Source organism: Rhinolophus sinicus, linkage group LG03 (genome assembly GCF_036562045.2).
Source record: "Rhinolophus sinicus isolate RSC01 linkage group LG03, ASM3656204v1, whole genome shotgun sequence".
Lineage (NCBI taxonomy): Eukaryota > Metazoa > Chordata > Mammalia > Chiroptera > Rhinolophidae > Rhinolophus > Rhinolophus sinicus.
In genome coordinates, this window is record NC_133753.1 from 185,247,489 (window position 1) to 185,267,028 (window position 19,540).

Consider the following 19,540-nt stretch of genomic DNA (forward strand, 5'->3'; position numbering starts at 1 on the left):
TTATATTATTTCTATTCTATTCTATTCTATTCTATTCTATTCTATTCTATTCTATTCTATTCTATTCTATTCTATTCAGACCTGGTCTTATATTATAGTAAAATAAGACCGGGTTTATATTAATTTTTGCTCCAAAAGACACACTAGAGTTGATTGTCTGGCTAGGTCTTATTTTTGGGGAAACACGGTATAATCCTAGCCTTTGAGAAGTTGCTAGGTTGATGGATGAACATGACTTCTTAACCCAAAATAATTTAGAATGTCTGTAGAACACTTCAATATTTCCACCTGGGGTATTTTTTTATCTATGTTATTTGTTTATTTTTTAAATGTGTTCTTTTAGAAAGCTTCCTCATATCCCCTCCGAAGGCAGGTATACTATTAATTACACTATAAAATTAATTAATTAAACGTGTATTTTATATCACTGTAAAACATACTTTCTGTCTTTTACATACAAACAAACAAATTTTAGGTAAATATTTAGGTGTCTTGAGAGTAAATATATGTCCCATTGAGGTATTGTCCATTGGATGTAAATAATGCTAATTTTAACATTATAAGAGAAAAGCAGATGGCAAAATATAATTCTTACCAGGGCTAATGAAGTTACCAGATATTAAAACTGATTGTGAAAGAACTATAATGCAAATAATTGGGAAAACAAAAGAAACAATTTGTTAGACTCTCCATAAAGTGTTGATTGATGTTTTTCTCATACTTCCTAAAGCCAATAATGTAATATTGTAATGTACTCATAGTTTGTTGAATGAACTTCACCATTCAAAAACATTAAAGACCTTTCTAATTTAATCTTTATTAATGTAACTAGATGTCTAAAATAAATTATTTACCTTTGTTGCTTTACACATGGCAAGTGCAATACAGAATCCATTAATAGTCATTTAGACTGAAAAGTCAATATCAAAAAGTAAACTTGTATTTTATTTTATTTTTTTGTCCTTCCATTCTCTCCCTTTCCTTATTTTGAATTAACAGACAAATTTTTATCCATTAATATTTGCTTTGATTAGATGTCAGTAAAATAGCTGTGCTGTATCTTTTTTCGTGGTATACATTACAAAATTTTGAAAACTCTTAAACAGTATATATATTTTTCTGGGATGTTATAACTTTTTATGATTCTGATATATTTCATAAAGATAGGGATTTTTTAGGTTTTTCTTAGTATGAAATTCATAGTAATGTCAGTGCTCCACCTGGTGTCAAAAAAATAAACATTTCACTTTTTTTCTGTTTTTAATGCTAAAAAAACAAAACGGGAAATAGGACTTTACATCCTGATTTTGAAAGTGTGTAAAAGTACATAGCAGGGTACAAAGTAAAAATTTACTAAACATAAATTGAATATTACTCTATAATGTGCTGCACTTAAGTCCATAATGGATTAAAACTTTGGTTACCTGTACATATAATCATTTTACACTTTATTTTTAGTTTAATTATTTATTCTAATTGAGTAAATATTCCATCCATTTTTATATTTATATTATTATATATTTTTTATATTTATATATGTTACAAAACATAACCTTAATTTTCTATAAATATTTATCATCTGTCTCTACCTGTCTTCGTATCTATATCTATCTATCTATCTATCTATCTATCTATCTATCTATCTATCTATCTATCTATCTCTTTATCTATCTTTCTTTACCTGTGTCTTATATCCTGCATTCTATTACTACCATTAAATTTCATGGGTATTCCCACCTTCCCATTGATGTTAAGTACACTCTGATGCTATTAGTATATAAAATATACCCCCGTAGTAATTTTAATTTAACATTCGCTTCTGTTTGTAGTGCCCAATTAAAATTCAGAAAAGTATCTATTACTCAATCATATCCCTAACTTGACAGCATATTGCCTTTCAATTTTTCACACTTGTTTTAAATTTGATTTTTTTCTATAGACTATATTTTTCCACCCTGGTAATCTTACTATATACTTTACTAACTCCACTGTCAACACAAATTATATATGTCTCATCAGGCATCTTCCATCTGAAAGTTCCTGAATCTTCTCCTATTGGCTCAGCTATTGGAAGAATCCGAGCTGTGGATCCTGATTTTGGACAAAATGCAGAGATTGAATACAATATTGTCCCAGGAGATGGGGGAAATTTGTTTGACATCGTGACAGATGAGGATACACAAGAAGGAGTCATCAAATTGAAAAAGGTACATAGATAAGTTTTTAGACAGGTTGGCTACCCAATAATTATTAAAGAACTGAAAAACAAAAACTTGAAAATGACAACAATTTTAATTTTCCTTCAATTAGCAATATTTTAAATAAAAAAGAGCAGGTGACTATGAAATATTCACTCCAGCAGTCACTTTTATTCTGTTATTCAACAAGTACATATTTTATGTTGAAATAATTAGGCCTATTTGTTCAATTAAATCTTAAAAAAATGTTACCAATATTTAATTGATTTTTATTGCATATTTTTCCAGATGAACTTAGATGAAACTTAGATGAAATAAGTTAATGTAAAAGTAAGATCGAGAGGTAAATGCTAACGCAACTAAGCTTTGTTTTGCCCCTTATATGTCTTTTTTGAGAATATAAATATCTAATTCAAAAATTGTTTGAGAATCTTGACATCAGGGTAAAAATCCTAATGTAGGCAAGCTCTATTACTGGAGGAGTGGAAGAAATGAGAACGATAAAATAATTTGAAAGCACTGTCAGCAGTATTAAATTCAACTTTGAAAAACATAAATAGGGTGAAGGAATAACACATAATGTGGCGGGTAGTGGCTGTCTTACAGTGTGGTGGTCAGAAAAGACTCTTCTGTTAGAATTATAGCAGAGACCTGAAGCAAGCAAAAGATGAGCCATGTGGTGTCTGAATGATGTGTGTTCCAGAAAGATTGAGCAGCAATTGTAAAATCTCTGAGATGGGAGCGTCCTGGGCAAGGAAGCCAGCGGGGCTGAGTGCAGTGAATGACTATATCTGTAGCTGGAGATGAGATCAAAGATAGAGAGGAGGAGCTTGCCCATCATGGAGGCCATGCCAAGGACTTGAATTACGTCATGATGTGGGAAGACCACCGTGAGTTTAGATCTAAATTGTTTTAACCCTTGTCAAGCCAGGGTACTCTGGCTGTTCTGAGGAGAATAATGACTAAGAAGTGAAACTAGAAATAGACCAGTTAAGAGACTAGAAATAGTTCAGGAAACCAATTTCCAATGATGGAAATAAGGACCATGATCTTTATAGTGACGTGCAGATTGTGAGAAATTATGAGATTCCACCTAGATTTTAAAGAAACAGCCAAAAAAGATTGCTATAAATATTCTGATCATCAGAACATTTATACCAAGCATTTAAATGTAATAGATTTGGTTTTAGAGTTGCAATTTGTTTTAATCTCTAAATAAGGAACCACCAGAGGCAACCCCTACTTGCTAAAGTATTGTTCTTTTGAAAAATAAAATTTCAACCTACAGACTACATCTATAATCTTTAAACAATAATATTTTTGAAACAAAATTTAAAATTTTCCTATACCCTACCTACCTTCCTGCATACCTCTCTACACATCTGGTAAATACACTGTATTGAGTGAATGTGTGCTGTACACATATGCACATAGATGTATGATTTGATTAAACATGGCAGTATGATTTCATTAAAATAAAATAATTAGAAAATATTCAGTTCAACATAGCCCATGAAAAATTCAAAATTAATTTAAACAAATGCACTTAAAAAAACGATGTGCAATTCATATACAACATTATATTAGCTTCAGGTGTACGTCATAATTATTTGATATTAGTATGTGTTGTGAAATGATCATCACAGTAAGCCCAGTTAATGTTCATCAACATACATAGTTACACATTTTTTTTCTTGTGATGAGAATTTTTAAGATTTACTCTCTTAGCAACTTTCAAATATAAGCTTTTTTTTTTTAATTCCCCATATAAGTGATACTATGAAGTATTTGTTTTCTCTGATTTATTTCACTTAGTATAGTGTAATACCTTCAATCCATGTTGATGCAAATGGCAAGATTTCATTCATCTTTTTTTTTATAGCTGAATAATATTGTAATAAATATTTTCTTTATCCATTCATCTGCTGATGGACACTTAGATTGTTTCCATATCTTGGCTATTCTAAATAATACTGCAGTGAAGATGGAGGTGCATATATGTTTTCCAGTTAGTGTTTTTGCTTATTTGTTTTTGTTTTTTTAAAATAAATCCTCAGAAATTGAATTGCTGGATCATACGGTAGTTCTATTTTCAATCTTTTGAGGAAACCCCATACTATTTTCCATAGTTACTACATCAATGTACTGTCCCATCCACAGTGCCCAAGGGTTCCATTTTCTTCATATCCTTGCCAACACTTTTTATTTCTTGTCTTGTTGATGCTAGCCATTCTAAGAGGTGTGAGGTAATATCTCATTGTGGTTCTGATTTGCATTTCCTTGATAGTTAGAGGTGTTGAACATCTCTACATGTACCTGCTTTCTGTTCATGCACTTCTTTATGTTCATCTTTTATTTTTATGTTTTTTTTTAGTGAAAACTGTATCTTGAAGTGATCATTAGGTATTCTGGAAGAACTGGATGTATTATCATAATAAATATGTATGTATGTATGTAAACATCAATAGCAGTGTTTCAGTTTCATAATGATCTTAAAATTGTTTTTTTGAAAAATTTCCCTTCAATATCTCAGCATATCATAGTAAATAACTTGATTTAAACCAAATTCAAATAGAAATTAAGTTCTTAAGAATACCAAGTGAATTTAGAAAATCCAAAAATACTTATCATACATTTGAATAATTAGTTGTTTTTTAAACATCATTTTTTTTAATACTACGGCTAATATTAGAGCATATTCTTTGTTTTCAAAGTTTTCCTTTTTTTAACTTACTTAAAATAAGTTAAAATCCTTAAAGTTCTCTGAAGCACATATTCTCATTATTGTTTTATCTCCAAAATCATTACTTGCTTTTTCATTACTATATCCCCCTCTCTCCTCTTCCAATATGTAGGGAGTGTCTAAGTGGATAAAAATGATGGTCTGGTTTATATAAGATGAATAAAAAAAATGCAATTTTTTAACTTTATTTTTTAACCTTAACTTGGATTTAGTTTATGAGCACTGTGACAGAATGCCATTTCACTGTGTCACTTTCAATTCAGAATAACATTATGAAACTTTATAAATCTCTCCAAGGCACACGATATTGGTTAAAAAAAATAGAATAAAAACCTATTCTTACTCTATAGTCTATATTTCACTGAGTAAAGTATAAAGAAATAAAAAAGTGCCCTATATATTATCAAGTATTATAACAATAAAAACACTTACAAAATTGGGCTAATTAATTTAAAGTTTTTACAATTTTCATGCCATCTAAAAATGATGAAATGGCTAAATTTAAAATTAGAGTGTAGGTGTGTTAAATTCTGCAATGTTATTCTTAAGTTAAAAGCTAAATTAATTTTATTTTTAGCCAGTTTTTTTTTTCCTACTGGATAAATGAGAATAAATATATATTTATTGGGTATAGAAATAAATATAAAATTACATGAATTAAAAATATTCAAAGACTGAAATACATAAATATTTATAGAAGCACTGTGGTTTTCTTATTAATGATTGAGAAATTTAAGCAATTAAGTAATGTATGAACAATTAATTATGCAAAAGAACAACTTAATATCCTGCATACATTTTCAAACAGTTCTATACTACAAAAGTATCCACTAGCAACTAATAAGTAATGATACCATGGTTAAAATATAGAATGCTGAAGTTGTTTCCTATTTATTTAAAAACAAATATATTTTTTTTGGAATTTTAAAAAATGTGATGTTACTTGGAAATATTATTTCATTTCAAATAAATGTAGCTGTGGGCACATTGAATCCAAAGCAGAATTATTTTCTTTATTCTTAAGCACATAATAGATAAAATGCATTATTCTTTACCAGAACTCTTTAATAAATAGGCTAAGCTTTCAACTGGTCCCATCGGACATTTATATTGTACTTGTGTTCTGTTAGTCACTAAAACTCATTTCCTTTTTGTAGTATTCAAACATTAAGGGAGCGAGTTCATATGATTTGGTAGCATAGCACCATCATGTGGTTAATTTTTGAATAACTCTTGAACAAAATGAAAATAAAATTTGGAATACTTTCTTTATGAGGTCAATCATACTTCTTAGTTTATTAAATTTAAAATAATACTAGTTTTAGCCAGTCTGACATGTATAATTTTAAAAAGAAGTGATGTTCTTTGTTTATTTCTGCAAAAAATAGGTTCCTGTTTCTATAGAGATTTTTTCTTTTTTTTTTTTCAACATCTACCTAACGTCCTTAAACAGTCTCATCAACACTAAATTAGTGACCAAATTAACATAACCAATGCAGGTTGTGTGCTGCCTTGTAGACATTTCTATGTGTTTGTGTTCCTGAGCCTTTTCAAATTCAGAATGTCTAAAGCTAAATTTCTCTCTTCTCCCAATAAAAGTGTGCCTCCTCATATTTTCTCCTTCCTATATTAAGGCCTCTTCAGTTCCTTAAACGAGAAATACAGGCTTTTTCTTATGATGTTTCCATTGCCGTTGACCTCTCCTTGCCAAATAGAATGAGAAGCCCAGGACTTATTTCTCCTAAATGAGGGTTAATATTTCCCTTATGGGTTATTGTACAGCCCTCATTACTCCTTTCCACCACTGCCATGGCTATTCTCGAGCTCTGTACCTCATCTTCATCCAACTTTACTTTTCCTTATGAGTAATGGTTGAAACTTAAATCTATTTATCTTACTTTCATGCTTAAATCTGTCGCTGGTTCCCACAACTAGTAAGATAAAGAGAAAAAAAACAACAACTTATTTTTGTATGACCACTCCGGCACACACACACACACACACACACACACACGAACACACGAACACACATGCACATGCTACTTTAGCACTACACCAAATTTATTGCAATTTCTACCAAATATTCCTTTTGTGTAGAAGATACTTCCCCACATGAGTATCTTCATTAATTATTTCTTATTCATGAACATACCTTCCCCTGTGCTTCTCACCAAAGACTTCCTTGAATCCATGAGGCAAAGCTGATCATGCCTACCTTTAGTCCCTAAATGTTAGCATTTCTGTCAAAGCACCTATGATATTTACGATGATCATATTTTAAACACACCTGCTCCTTCCTACTATACTTTGCCATTACTGTATCTGTGTTGTTGTGATAAAGAAAATGCTGAAATATATAGGGTGTTCAAAATTTTGTGGACTAAAAAAACTATTTCATGGCAGTTTATTATTTTAGGTTCTTATGCATTATTTCTCTTAATCTTCATATGCTATATAAAGCTCACCATGTTTTCTAAAGTACTTAGAAAATAGATTTTACTGATTATAGAAATCGGAACTATGAAGATCAGAGAACAAAGTTAAATTTTTCAAAATCACACATCTTGTAGTAAATTATAGTATATGTTGGAAAAACATCGACCTTCAACTGTTGTGAAGAATGATATATATTAGAAGTAAAATGTGAGAGAGGTCATTCGGGAAAGCTCTAAAGAATCAGCCTCCCCATATTATCATGATTTATGTGCATATAAATCATATATTTCGCCTCAACATGTATAATTGTTGATAAAATATTTTCTCATTTTTAAGAAATGAGTTCTTCTAACACCTTTTTGTTTTGTTTTATCTTTGGTACAAATTATGGAACGTGTACCAAAAATTATTGTTGCAAAATGCAGGTATAAATACTCATAATACCCATGATTCTTAAATTGATTTATTAAAACTATCAAAAATGTACAGTGCTGCATAAAACTGAAGTGTATAACTCACCCACAGAAAAGTTAAATGGATTTTAAATCAATAGTTCTGTAACATTTTTTTGGAGGTAAGTTATATGAAATATATGTTTCATCTTTTTAATATTCTTACAGTTTTTCTCTGGTAATTCTGTTGTATTTTTATTTGTATTTTTTCACTTTAGAACTGAAATACTGTTGAGATTTGTCAAAACTAATACCCTGGTTTTAAAAATGGCCACATGGATAGCTTTCCCCTTGTTGTATGGGCATTTTCACCTGATAATGTAACAATTTGTATCCATCAAATAATGACTTGACTATTTTTTTAGTAAAATGCTGAGTTGAATTCCTTCCCCAATGATGATGAAATGTACACAGATTCTCCCATAGCTCTCACATAAACAGACATATACGTTCTCTCACATTTACCCTGTCACACATAGCAAACATCTGTCTTCCAAGTTTTAATTTTTTCCATAGCACTTATCATCACTCAACATGCTATATATTTTGCTTATTTATGTACTATTGTCCATCAATTCCCCGAAGACAGCAAACTCCATGCAGGTGGTGATTTTTGTCTCTTTGTCTAGTTTCGGCATCTATAATAATGTCTAGAACATGGTAAGATATTCAAGAAATATTTATTGAAAGGAAAAATAAATTGCCACAGGAATTTTGCCCTTGTTGACCTCTCTCAGGCTCATTTTCCTCTGACTTCCACACACCTGGTTCTTCTCACGTCAGTTCCAGTATTACCTCTCAGAGATGCATTTCCTACCCGCTCTATGTAATCGCTGTCCCCTTATGTCTTTTTGTCCCATTATTCTGTTTTCCTCATAAATGGTACAACTGAAAATAATGTATTTACTTATTTTTTTGTTGTGGCTTTCCCTTTCTACAGTATAAGGTCCATGATAAAAGGGAATTAATTTGCTAACCTCTTTATCCTCGACACCTACCATGACACACAGTAAAATTTAATCAATATTTGATTCAGTTTATGTGGATTTAGAATAAATAAATTAAAGAAGTAGGTGCAGATATCATATATGATTGACTTAATATGTAACTTGAGCAGTAGTAGAGTTTTAGAATAATTTCTTATGGAATGGGAAAGTGCCACCAACAAATAAGTGACTATTATATTGATCATAAAACTAGGTTTTGTGAAGCTTACACCCTCTAAAATGATGCTTGAACTGAAGTCCTATCTTTATAGTTCAGCCTGGTATTATAAACCTACTTAATAAGAGCTTGGTTCCAGTGTCTTTCTATCCTGGTTCAGTCTGGCATAAATCTATTCTCTAACTGCTTATGTTGAAAGCAGCTAGTCTATTTTATCTAAATCTACAGCTTTGGTTATTTAGATTTATGTATAAATCGTCTTTGCATTGATCATTAAGATCTACTATTATATTATTAAGAGAAAAAAGCCTTAATTACTAAAGAATGCAATTGGTTAGGAGTAATGACTTTACTGTGTTGGTGAAAATAATACACATTCTTCATAAAAATTAAAGCAATACAGAAGCATAGAAGGTAAAGATGGATGAAAGCAGAGAAGGTAGAACTTGGTCTTGTACTGAGGGTCTCTCAGGTTCAAATCTAGGTGCCAACCTGGGCTGCAATCAGATCTGAAGCTTTAAGAGTGTTTCCAAGATTACTTGTTGGCAGAATTCATTTATTTGTGGCTTTCTGATGGAGGGCCCTGTTTTTTTGATAGCTGTTGGTCAAGACACAATCTCATTTCCTACATGCACCCGTTAAAGACTTGCTGAGTGGTCTTCTATATTCACAAGTTTACTCCTCAAAGCCAGGAGGAAATCATCTCTAGTGCCTCTTTCTTTTAAAGCCTCACACGATTAGATCAGACCCTTCAAGTAAAGTCTCCCTTTTAATTAACTTAACATGGAGTGAGAAAGAACCTCAATAATATTTGCATAACTTATTTTCCCATAAAACAGCAAATCCATAGGGAAATACCCCATTCAATTGACAGGCCACTCACACACTCAAGGACAGGGAATTATAGAAAAGTACAGGTCACTGGGGGCAGGAATCTTGGAGATATCTTGGAATTCTGTCTAGCAAAGCTTTTGTTTTTCAAATTCCTCAATATATAACTATAACCATGCATTTCCACTCAGTATTAACTAGAAGCATGATGAGTTCTGGAAGAGGTCAGTGAGTTATTTTGTATTTGGTATGTTAACTTAAAAATACATGGCAACACAAAGTGAGATGCCTAAAGGCAATAGGCATTTATTTGGGATCCAAATAATTCAGGAAGCACTGATTTAGGCAGAAACCCAAGTAATGTTTCAATTTGGAGGTGAAGACAAGGGGTGTTTATGAAAAAAGGAAGGGGGATAATTACATAAATAGAAGGAAAAAAATTCTGTAGGTGTAGATATGTTCACATAGTGATGTTAATTCAAAGAACATCTTTAATTTCCAGTCCGGTAGTCATAATGTCTGCTTTCCTGTTAACTTTGCAGTTATTTGAGGAATAAAACTTGCAAGACAGTTCCTCTGGGATGGCAGCTCTGACTCCATTTTGAAGTGGCTCCATTTATGTTATTGTTTACATATAACATTTTTTACTTATACTTCTTTAGCATTAGAAAATCATTTGGCATTTAAGATTTTATATACTTTTTCGTGTCCTGAACCTCAGCAAAATAACAGCAGAGAAAGTGGCTAAAAACATACGAGCTCCGACAGTTACGTTTGCAAGCTTCCCACCATATATATGCAACTTCATTGTCTGAACTTTCATAGATGCAAAAAAAAGTGATAACTTGCCAATTCCTCCTTTTATATGTAGAACAACAATTAAATAGATCATATTCCATTTCTCCATAGTTATGGTTTCTTTTTCTTCTTCCTTCTTTCTTTTTTTTTAAATTAAATGTACATCTTCCTACAATGTCAACTGTTTTCTGAAAATTCTGCTCTAACTTTCCTTTATTGAAACACCCTTAGGAGCAAGGAGTTACTCAACTGAATTATCTTTAATCTGTCATTTTCTCACTTTTCTAAAAAAGTTTGTAAAATTTAATAGATCCCAAGCAATGCCACAAAGGTTTTATTTTGTGTGTGTATGTGTAAAAGCTAAATAAGCTCATTTGTGTAATAATAGATTTCTATCATAGAATATGATTAATTTTATGACAAAAATAATCCTGTTTGTTCTAAATGTATTTCAAATGTGGGAGTTTTTGTTGATTGTAAAGTTAGATGAATTTCATTCCTTGATACCACTCCACCCCTCCCTCTACAAAAAGTGGAGGGTAGTCAGGTGGGTTGGAGAAAGTCAACTAGAGAGATTGTTGACTCTCTCTAGTATTGATTATCTTTGCTCTTTCTGAACTATCCAGTTTTATAAAGCAGCATGGTTTAAGGGCTAGGGTCAGGAAGAAGTAAGGCCATGTAGGATATTATTGTGGTATTTCTCCTACAATTTTCCCCAGTGTTTCGATAACTGCAGGATGGAAGTTTTCAGAAAGCTTCTTTCATCTCACTCTATCTGCCTGCTGTGATAGGTCAGGAGTTCTAAAAAGGCATAGACTCTGTCTGATCTTCTAAAAAAAAAAGAAAAATGTCGAAAATGTTTCATAATTCTCTCTGAATTCTTGGGCCTGAAACGGACTTTAAAGTGGAGAGTCCAGGCCATCAAATAGTTGTGGACTTTTAATCAAATAGGTAAATAAAATTCAGATCTTATCTAGAAAAATATGTGCCTAATCATAAAGATCATCAGAGGCATTTCAGTATCTAGGAGAAAGTAGAGTGGGGAATGAGGAACAATTGGTACTAACTCCTAGATTCTAAGATAAAAGTTAACTCTGGGCCTAAAAAGGGAATAAGTATGGGTCAGTGCACCTCAGTTAGCTTTCTAGGCAAAAGATCTTAAGGTGGTAAAGTCAACATAGTTGAACATTACAAGTTATAGATCACTAGGGTAGAAAATCACATTGTTTAATATTCATAGAGCACTAAGAGTTTACAAAAACTGAAATGTGTATTTTTCTATGTTCTTTAATTTGGATTAGCTAGTACAGCCCTCTATCTTATACATTCATCTCTCTCAAACATCACTTAAGACATCTGATTTCTCTTAAAAACTTCAAATACTAGGGAACTCAGTACTTCTTCAACTGACTCATTAACTAAACAAGATGGCATGTTTCTCACTATTCTCTAAGTGTGTTGAATAAAGAAAGAGAGCAAACCTTATTTGTCATTGCATCTTTCTGTCCTCAGAATGTATCCCAGGCCTTAACACCATGCAGGTTACCACAATTTCGAGTGGTTTATTTTGTTAAAGACTTCATATTTTTTTTAACCTAACGTTACCATTTTTATAATTTAAATTGCTGTTAATTCTACTAAGAGACTAATAGAATAAGCCTGATGCTGAACACAGTAGCCATTATAATGTGAAAATGTGTGTCCTGTTTTGCTTTGATTTTCTTCATTCCAGGCTGCAAATTTCCAGTTGTATTTGTAACAGTTTCATATTTTTCTCTTGAATAATGTTTTGCTATCCTATTTTGGCAACCAATTGTCTTTTCATGAGTTTGATACCTTTAACAAAACACTGTAGTCAAGACGTGGGCCAATCAAAACAAAAGAATCAAAGGATCATCTCCTCACTCTTTTGAGATATTATATTTCTCTTCATATAACCAATACCTGTAATATCAACCATGGCATATTATGCATAATATTCTTTACTTTTGCTGCCTTAACGATACGTCAAAATTCCTAACAGGAAAGAGGTAGAAATGGAAGAAAATCAATATTATATGTAAATAGCTATGAGGTGAGTAACTAAAAATATAAAAAGTTAAATAAAGCACTGAATACAAAGTAGACAAAAACATGATTAAAACCTTGACAAACTAGATAAAATGAGGGAATAATTACAAGTAAAATAAATATAGATCCCTCTGAATGAAAATTATTGTGTAAAAGACTTAAAGTCAAGTCCAAGAGGTTTTACTGTTTGCTATAATAAACTACATGGTATTGCCATAGTTGTTGAATATTTCACAGTATTTTTTTTTTTTTTATCCTCAGAAAAAAACACATAAAACAACAATCTTGTTCTTGAAAGAGAGACATATATTTCTGTTATTTCCCCCAGGTTTACTGAGGCAAAAAACAGATGTGTGGACACTGCAATTAGCAAGTGGTTGGAGTATTACTAGAGGGAATTAATTTAGAAAACAAAGTTTTAAGGTCCTACAAAATCTTTTTGTTAATGTTAACTTCATGTTGTCTTAATTTTTCATAGATTATTAGAAGTCAGAGCCATTGACCTTAAAGTTTCCATTTATTAAAAAAACAAACAACAACAACAACAACAAAAACAACACCACAGCAACACCGAATTTCTAGAATATAATATTTTCAGTTATTGTGAACATAAAACAAATATTCAGAATAAAAGTGAAGATAAGCAGTGGTAAAGTTAAAATAAGAATCAGTGACTCTATGGACAGATGACTTCCAAATTTTATATCTCACAGTTTTCCTTATTTAGTCATATATGTTCAAAGTCATAGTCATTGCTAAAATATCCTGATGATGCATTACAGTGCCTAATAATTATTTATTCAATGCTGAGAAAACAAAAGAACAAAACTCTTCATAATTACCACTGTGTATGTTTTTAGAACACTGATGTAGTCCTTTTTTTTAGTGAAAAGACCTAGACATTTAAAAGTATTCAATGGAAAATAATATTATAGTCAAAATAAGAAAAGTACTCTAAGAAAAAACATATTTTGTTATATGAAAGTTTTAACTAGAATCTAAAGAGTATCTTCAACTATTCAATTTCAATTTTGTTGTGTTTTAATTACTATCAAGTTCCACTAGATGTCAGCATTGCATAAAAGCAGAAATGCTACCTTTAAAAGGTCTTTTGCTGTTTCAACGGTGCATATAAAATGAATTAGTCCTACCTTGTATGTGCATACATGTGTCACTTTAATGTATGCAACCGATTATCTTTATAAGTTACTCAGAATCTTCTACAAATGGGTGATTTTTTTTAACATTTTTTAAAATTAGTTTCAGGTGTACAAAACAATGTAATAGTTAAACATTTATCATTTATATCCCTCACACAGTGATAACCCCACTTCCCCCAAGGTGATGCTTTTTCTTAAACCATTCTCTTACCCATTAGTTATAAAGGAAAATGGCACATTGAAGCCAATACACTTTGTATTCAGTTGCAAATGTTTTAAAGCAATGCCCACCTTCTCTGCCACATTCTAATATGAATGTACCTCCTCACTTTTCATTTGTCCTCACCACAGCCATTAGATTTTGAAACCAAGAAGGCGTATACTTTTAAAGTAGAAGCCTCCAACCTTCACCTTGACCACCGGTTTCACTCCGTGGGCCCTTTCAAGGACACCGCCACAGTGAGGATCAGCGTGCTGGACGTGGACGAGCCCCCGGTGTTTAGCAAGCCGCTGTACACCATGGAGGTTTACGAGGATACTCCAGTTGGGACCATCATTGGAGCCGTCACGGCACAAGACCTCGATGTGGGCAGTAGTGCTGTTAGGTAAGAAAAAAAAAAAAAAATTAAGAACAACAAAACAGACAAACAAACAAACTGGAGCAAACCTGAATGAATGATTTAACTTTGAAATGTGATGCTTGAAAATGTAATGACTTCATATAAGTGGGAGTGGGAAAGCCATAGGATTTTCACAAAACATCTAATATAATTAATCCCTGAGACAAAAAGTTTAGCAGTAGGGTGATGTTGGCCATGTCACTAAACGAACCCAACTCAACTTTTCATCTGTAAAAGGGATTTAATCATACAACCTGAAAGAATGATTGTCATGATTAGCAATAGGTACTTCTACAGTGACTGGAATATAATAGACACTTAATACATGTTCAATTACTCTAGAATTTCTGCCTATCATCCAAAGTTAATTTTTGAAAAAAAGGGTTTCACCATTTGCAATTTGCAGTTCATTTTCTCACTGTGACGGCTGCGTCTGCTGATGGCAGCAGTTAGAGTCAGTCCTTCCGAAGGTGAATTATGGAATTTCTCAAAGCCCAGATTTTGCCAAGATCTCTTATTGACATAACACTGCTGGGTAGTGAGTCAATAAAACAATCAATGTAGTAAGAAAGTGTAAGAAAACAATTTCTCTCCCCGCTCCTTGGAAGCCATAAATTCCACGTGCACTACTGAACATGTCGGATTTACCTTTTTCCTCACTTAATGTAGACTTTACAACTTATTTTGAGAGTTGTTCTCATTTAACTCTGCTTCTTCTGTACATTTAAATTCCCTGCCACATCCTACATGTCCACAGTGGGGTGTGGGGGGAGGAGAGAGGGAGAGAGAGACACGTGATTTGTCCTGAATCTTACATCTGTAAAGGGTTGAACTTTAGTATAGAAGAAGCAGACCAAAGAAAACATTGAGCAAGCTTTTAATGCAAAAACACTGTTCTATTCACATAGGGAAAATATATAGACACGCATCTCATAAGATTTTATGCCATGGAGTAATTAATGATAAATACATGGATCAACTATTCGGCAGCAGCCTCAAAACATCCACAGCATATAGGAAAATCTCAGGAAATGTCTTGAGATCCTGTAAGCTCTGCTCTTTGTATTCATTGAATCCATCCCCCAAAGTGGCCAGAATAAATCCCTCCTTGAAACATGTCTGTGATCAGGAGAGAAGGCTAGAGAAGCACATTTCTCTTGGGAAAGGGAAGACAAATAGCAATTACAGAGAGCTCTACATGTCAGATTGAATGCTGGCTAAATTACTCATTGGATTCAAGTTGTTGTTCTACATGTCCATGTAACAACATGATTCACTTCCAGTTAAACTCCAGAAAACTGTACTTATTATTAATGTTTGTAGGGGCATTCTCAATAATCTGCCACGTTAGTAGCTGTGATCCTTTATCAGTCTTGTTCCTGAAGAGCCTACCCGTGCTGTTGATAATTGTGAAAGTGGAAAATGCTTGGTGAGTGCATTTACAGGTACTTTCAAGGATATAAACAGTTATGCAAGAAATATTGAAGGTTGTAAAGCAGATAATAAAAAAGTAAATAAATATGGATTGAAACTCTCTACAGTTCAATAAACGAGAATTTGGAGACATAGGGAAACATGATATCTTAGGGAACATGCCAAGTTGGTTAAATTTACCATATGTTCTATTTTTGAGGACTGATAAAAGCATGAGGAGGTCGAAATATTGACAAAATATGATTTTATTGTAATACTTAAAAAAAGAAAAAATCTAGACTCTGTAAGTAAATAATACCACCTGATAAAGGAGAGGTGAGTTTCATAAACTTCCAAATACAAGAAAATGTTTGGAGTCAAAACCTTAGAGTGAGGAATAAAGGAAATCTACATTTTAGAGAAATCTTTCAGGTACAAGCCTGATTTTTTTTTTTTTTTTCAGTGTCACAAGAGATAGTGGCTGACAAGTACTACTTTATGTGAAATAAAGTGGTATCCCCAGTCTTATTTCTAATGGGTACTGACTCACTAAAGTTGTAGACACTGATGAATCCCCATGAGGGGTTGTCAAAAGATAAAACTGCTTTTGAATCAACATGAATGTTGTCTTTCATCCATGTCCTTGGAGTAAACAATAAACTTGAATCATGTCAGTTGAGGAAACATGGGGTATGAATCATTTTTCCTTGGTCTGAAAACATGTTTGCTCACTTAGCATTTCTCTTTTTTTAGAGGTCTATTTTATTACTACATACTGCCAAACACAAAATTCAAGACAGAATAGGTATGCCTCAATTAAATCATAATAATTTGTTAAAGTTTTTAAATTCTCGTCAAACATATGACAAGCTATCTAACCTATCTAAGATAAAACTTTTAATTCTACTAAGGGGAAAATACAAATGAGGAGAAGGGTTTGGAAAAATAAATAAATAAAAGTAATTAATAGGAAATTAACAACCTCTATGTAGCATAGTTTGAGAGAAACATATTGGAATTCCTAAGAAAAAAAATGTAATTGTGATTGTTGATGAAGCAATTGCAATCTAAATGTTGCAGTACGAGTCTTAGGTTCTCAGTAGAATGTTCGTAGAAATTAATTGAACTGAATTTACTTCCATTTTATTATCTTCCAAAAGACAAAAACAAATAAACAAATAAAAAGAAAACACTATCAAATAAGAGAAGACAAGAGTGAAGATATTTTGAGCTATTATTACCTGAACAAAAGAATATTTCTAAGTGACCTGAAACATTACTCCTACATCTTTGTTGCTTAAAGAATGAGATGTAATACTTTTAGAGTAACTCTGTACTGTCAAGTGTCTCTTACAAAATGTGTTTGAGAATTGAGAAAGGGTCAAAGTAAGCTTTTCCTTTACCTGTGAGAAAGTTATCAAGAAAATTAAAAGTAACAATTTTAAAGGAAATGCTTACCTAATGAAGAGAATAAAACTTTTTAAAGGCATTTCTGAAAACTCATTTATAGAAAAGTAATAAAATTGTACTCTGTCAATTGGCCTGCATAGAATAGGTTAATACTTTAATTTTTTTTTTCTATTCATTTGTTAAAACAGGTTTCTTAGCAACAGTCACTGTGCATACTTGTATGAACCATAGATTTGTTTCATTATATATAGTTTATCTGTATTTTGTTTGTTTGTTTTTCACTTGAATCTCGTGTCTCTACTCACCAAATAAGTATAACTCAAATTATGTGTTTAGGGGTTTTACTCCTTTAAATTGGGTGAGTTAGGCCAAATTAGACAGTTCATATTATACTGTTGTGATTAGTCACAATTAAAATACCATTCTACTCTAAGATTAGATGTGGATTGGCACAAATCCAAAATCAATAGGTGATGGTTTATTCTGGAAGAATGTATCTCCTGGAAATTATCTAGACATTTTAGAACTGGGTCTTACGTGCTCTGAAAATGTGCAGAAAATGTAGAAGTGGTTCCATTGTCAGTTCATTGATGATCATTTTTGTGTTTGTTTCTTTTTTTTGTTTGTTTCGTTTTTTGTTTGTTTGTTTGTTTGTTTTGTAAATGTCACCTAATTGCTATATTGGGCAAAATATCACAATAGAAAATGGTAGTTGTCTCATATTTATTGTGTAGTTGTGCACAGGGATCACTCAGTCACATCAAGGTAAGACATCAGGAAAACACCAGGACCTAGTTCTAGACCTTCAGTCTTGGAGTCTGAGCAGCTTTGGGAAACTGCTGGAGATGTTCAGCGCAGTAGAAAATGTTTAAATGAGTTTCAGCAGTACTCTGGAAGAAGGCAGTCAACTTTTTGGGAGAATAACGTCTGTAGAAAAGGAGATTCCAAACCTCACAAGGTGACGGAGGTAAACATTAGATGCCACAAAACAGTGAAAGAGACTCAGACAAAAGCATCACTGTGAAATAGAGCCTGACCATTTATGCTCGTGGTTTGTACCTTGGGGATTGGTTGGTGAGGGAGCTTTGTAACTCAGGTATTATAAAGGTGAAGGCTGTGCATGGCACAACTTGTTCCCAGAGCTGAGCATCCAGTTTTTCTGCTGTTATTCGGTTGGTTGTTGTTTTAACCTGGGAAATAATACAACAAAATGAATAATGTGTAAAGAGCAAGGAATTAAAAAATACACACACATACACACACATTGACACACACGATTTTATGCCGAGGCACCCATGCCTTATCTCATTTAATCTTTACAACAACTCTAACTATAACACTGTTAGGTAGGTATTATTTTCCAATTTTTGTAGGAAACAAAGAGTACAGGCATTAGAGGGGAACATTACTAACCGATTGCTTCAGGTAAGTATTACCCTAGTTCTCCCTGTCCAAATAGTCAGTGTTGTTCATGCTGTGTTTCATTGCATCTCAGTGATGGTTGCTTTATGGAATTCAAACTCCATGTCAGTGTTAGACTGAACTGACTAAATCAAGCAAAGAGATATATAAGTTATGTAATGTACACATTATATAGTTCTTGAATTTTTAACTGTTATCAGAAAGTATAGTTAAAAATGACCTATGTGTGTACAGTAATTCATTGTACAAAGATAGATTTCTGTTTAAATTAACTTTGTAAATTATAACATATGCTGTAAGTTGTAATTAACTAGAAGTAAGGAGATTGATTGTCCTTATTTTGTCTGGGACTGAGGAGTTTTCTGGGCCTCAGGATTTTCACTACAATAACTTAGAAAGCCGTCAGCAAACCAGAAAGAGATGATTATCCTAAACAGACATTCTTAAAGCCCTAAATATGCTGCCTTGAAGTAGAAATATTTAACTATTATATAGGGAGAGAAAATAGGATCTGTGCATTGAATTCAGTAGAGTATTTAAGTAGCAGATGCTATGTGCAAAATAACATCTCAGATCGTTGGTAACCCAAAGATGAATAAAGCTAGCTTCAAGTCATTCAAAGGGCCTTGTATGAGAAAGACAATCACATGCTCAAAAAGTATTTAAACGGTCTTACATTGGCCAAAATTTACAACAAAATTGAATGCTGGGTAGCATTAAATCTTTGCAAAGAGGTGCAAAGATGCACATAAAGAAAAACTTTAAAAGACAGCATGCAGTTTAATTGGAATGGATGAGAAATAAAGAAGGAAATTCCAAAAAC

The 19,540-nt window shown here is 32.3% G+C and overlaps 1 protein-coding gene across 4 annotated transcripts in view; it reads left to right on the plus strand.

The window, feature by feature from the left end:
* The window catches only part of CDH12 (cadherin 12), an 877,868-nt gene that overhangs the window by 828,159 nt on the left and 30,169 nt on the right, over positions 1-19,540 (plus strand). For all 4 annotated transcript variants that reach the window (XM_074329051.1, XM_074329054.1, XM_074329053.1 and 1 more), the window contains 2 exons: positions 2,020-2,207; positions 14,204-14,457. In XM_074329051.1, the coding sequence (XP_074185152.1) occupies positions 2,020-2,207; positions 14,204-14,457 (442 nt within the window). The remainder of the gene's footprint in view (positions 1-2,019; positions 2,208-14,203; positions 14,458-19,540) is intronic.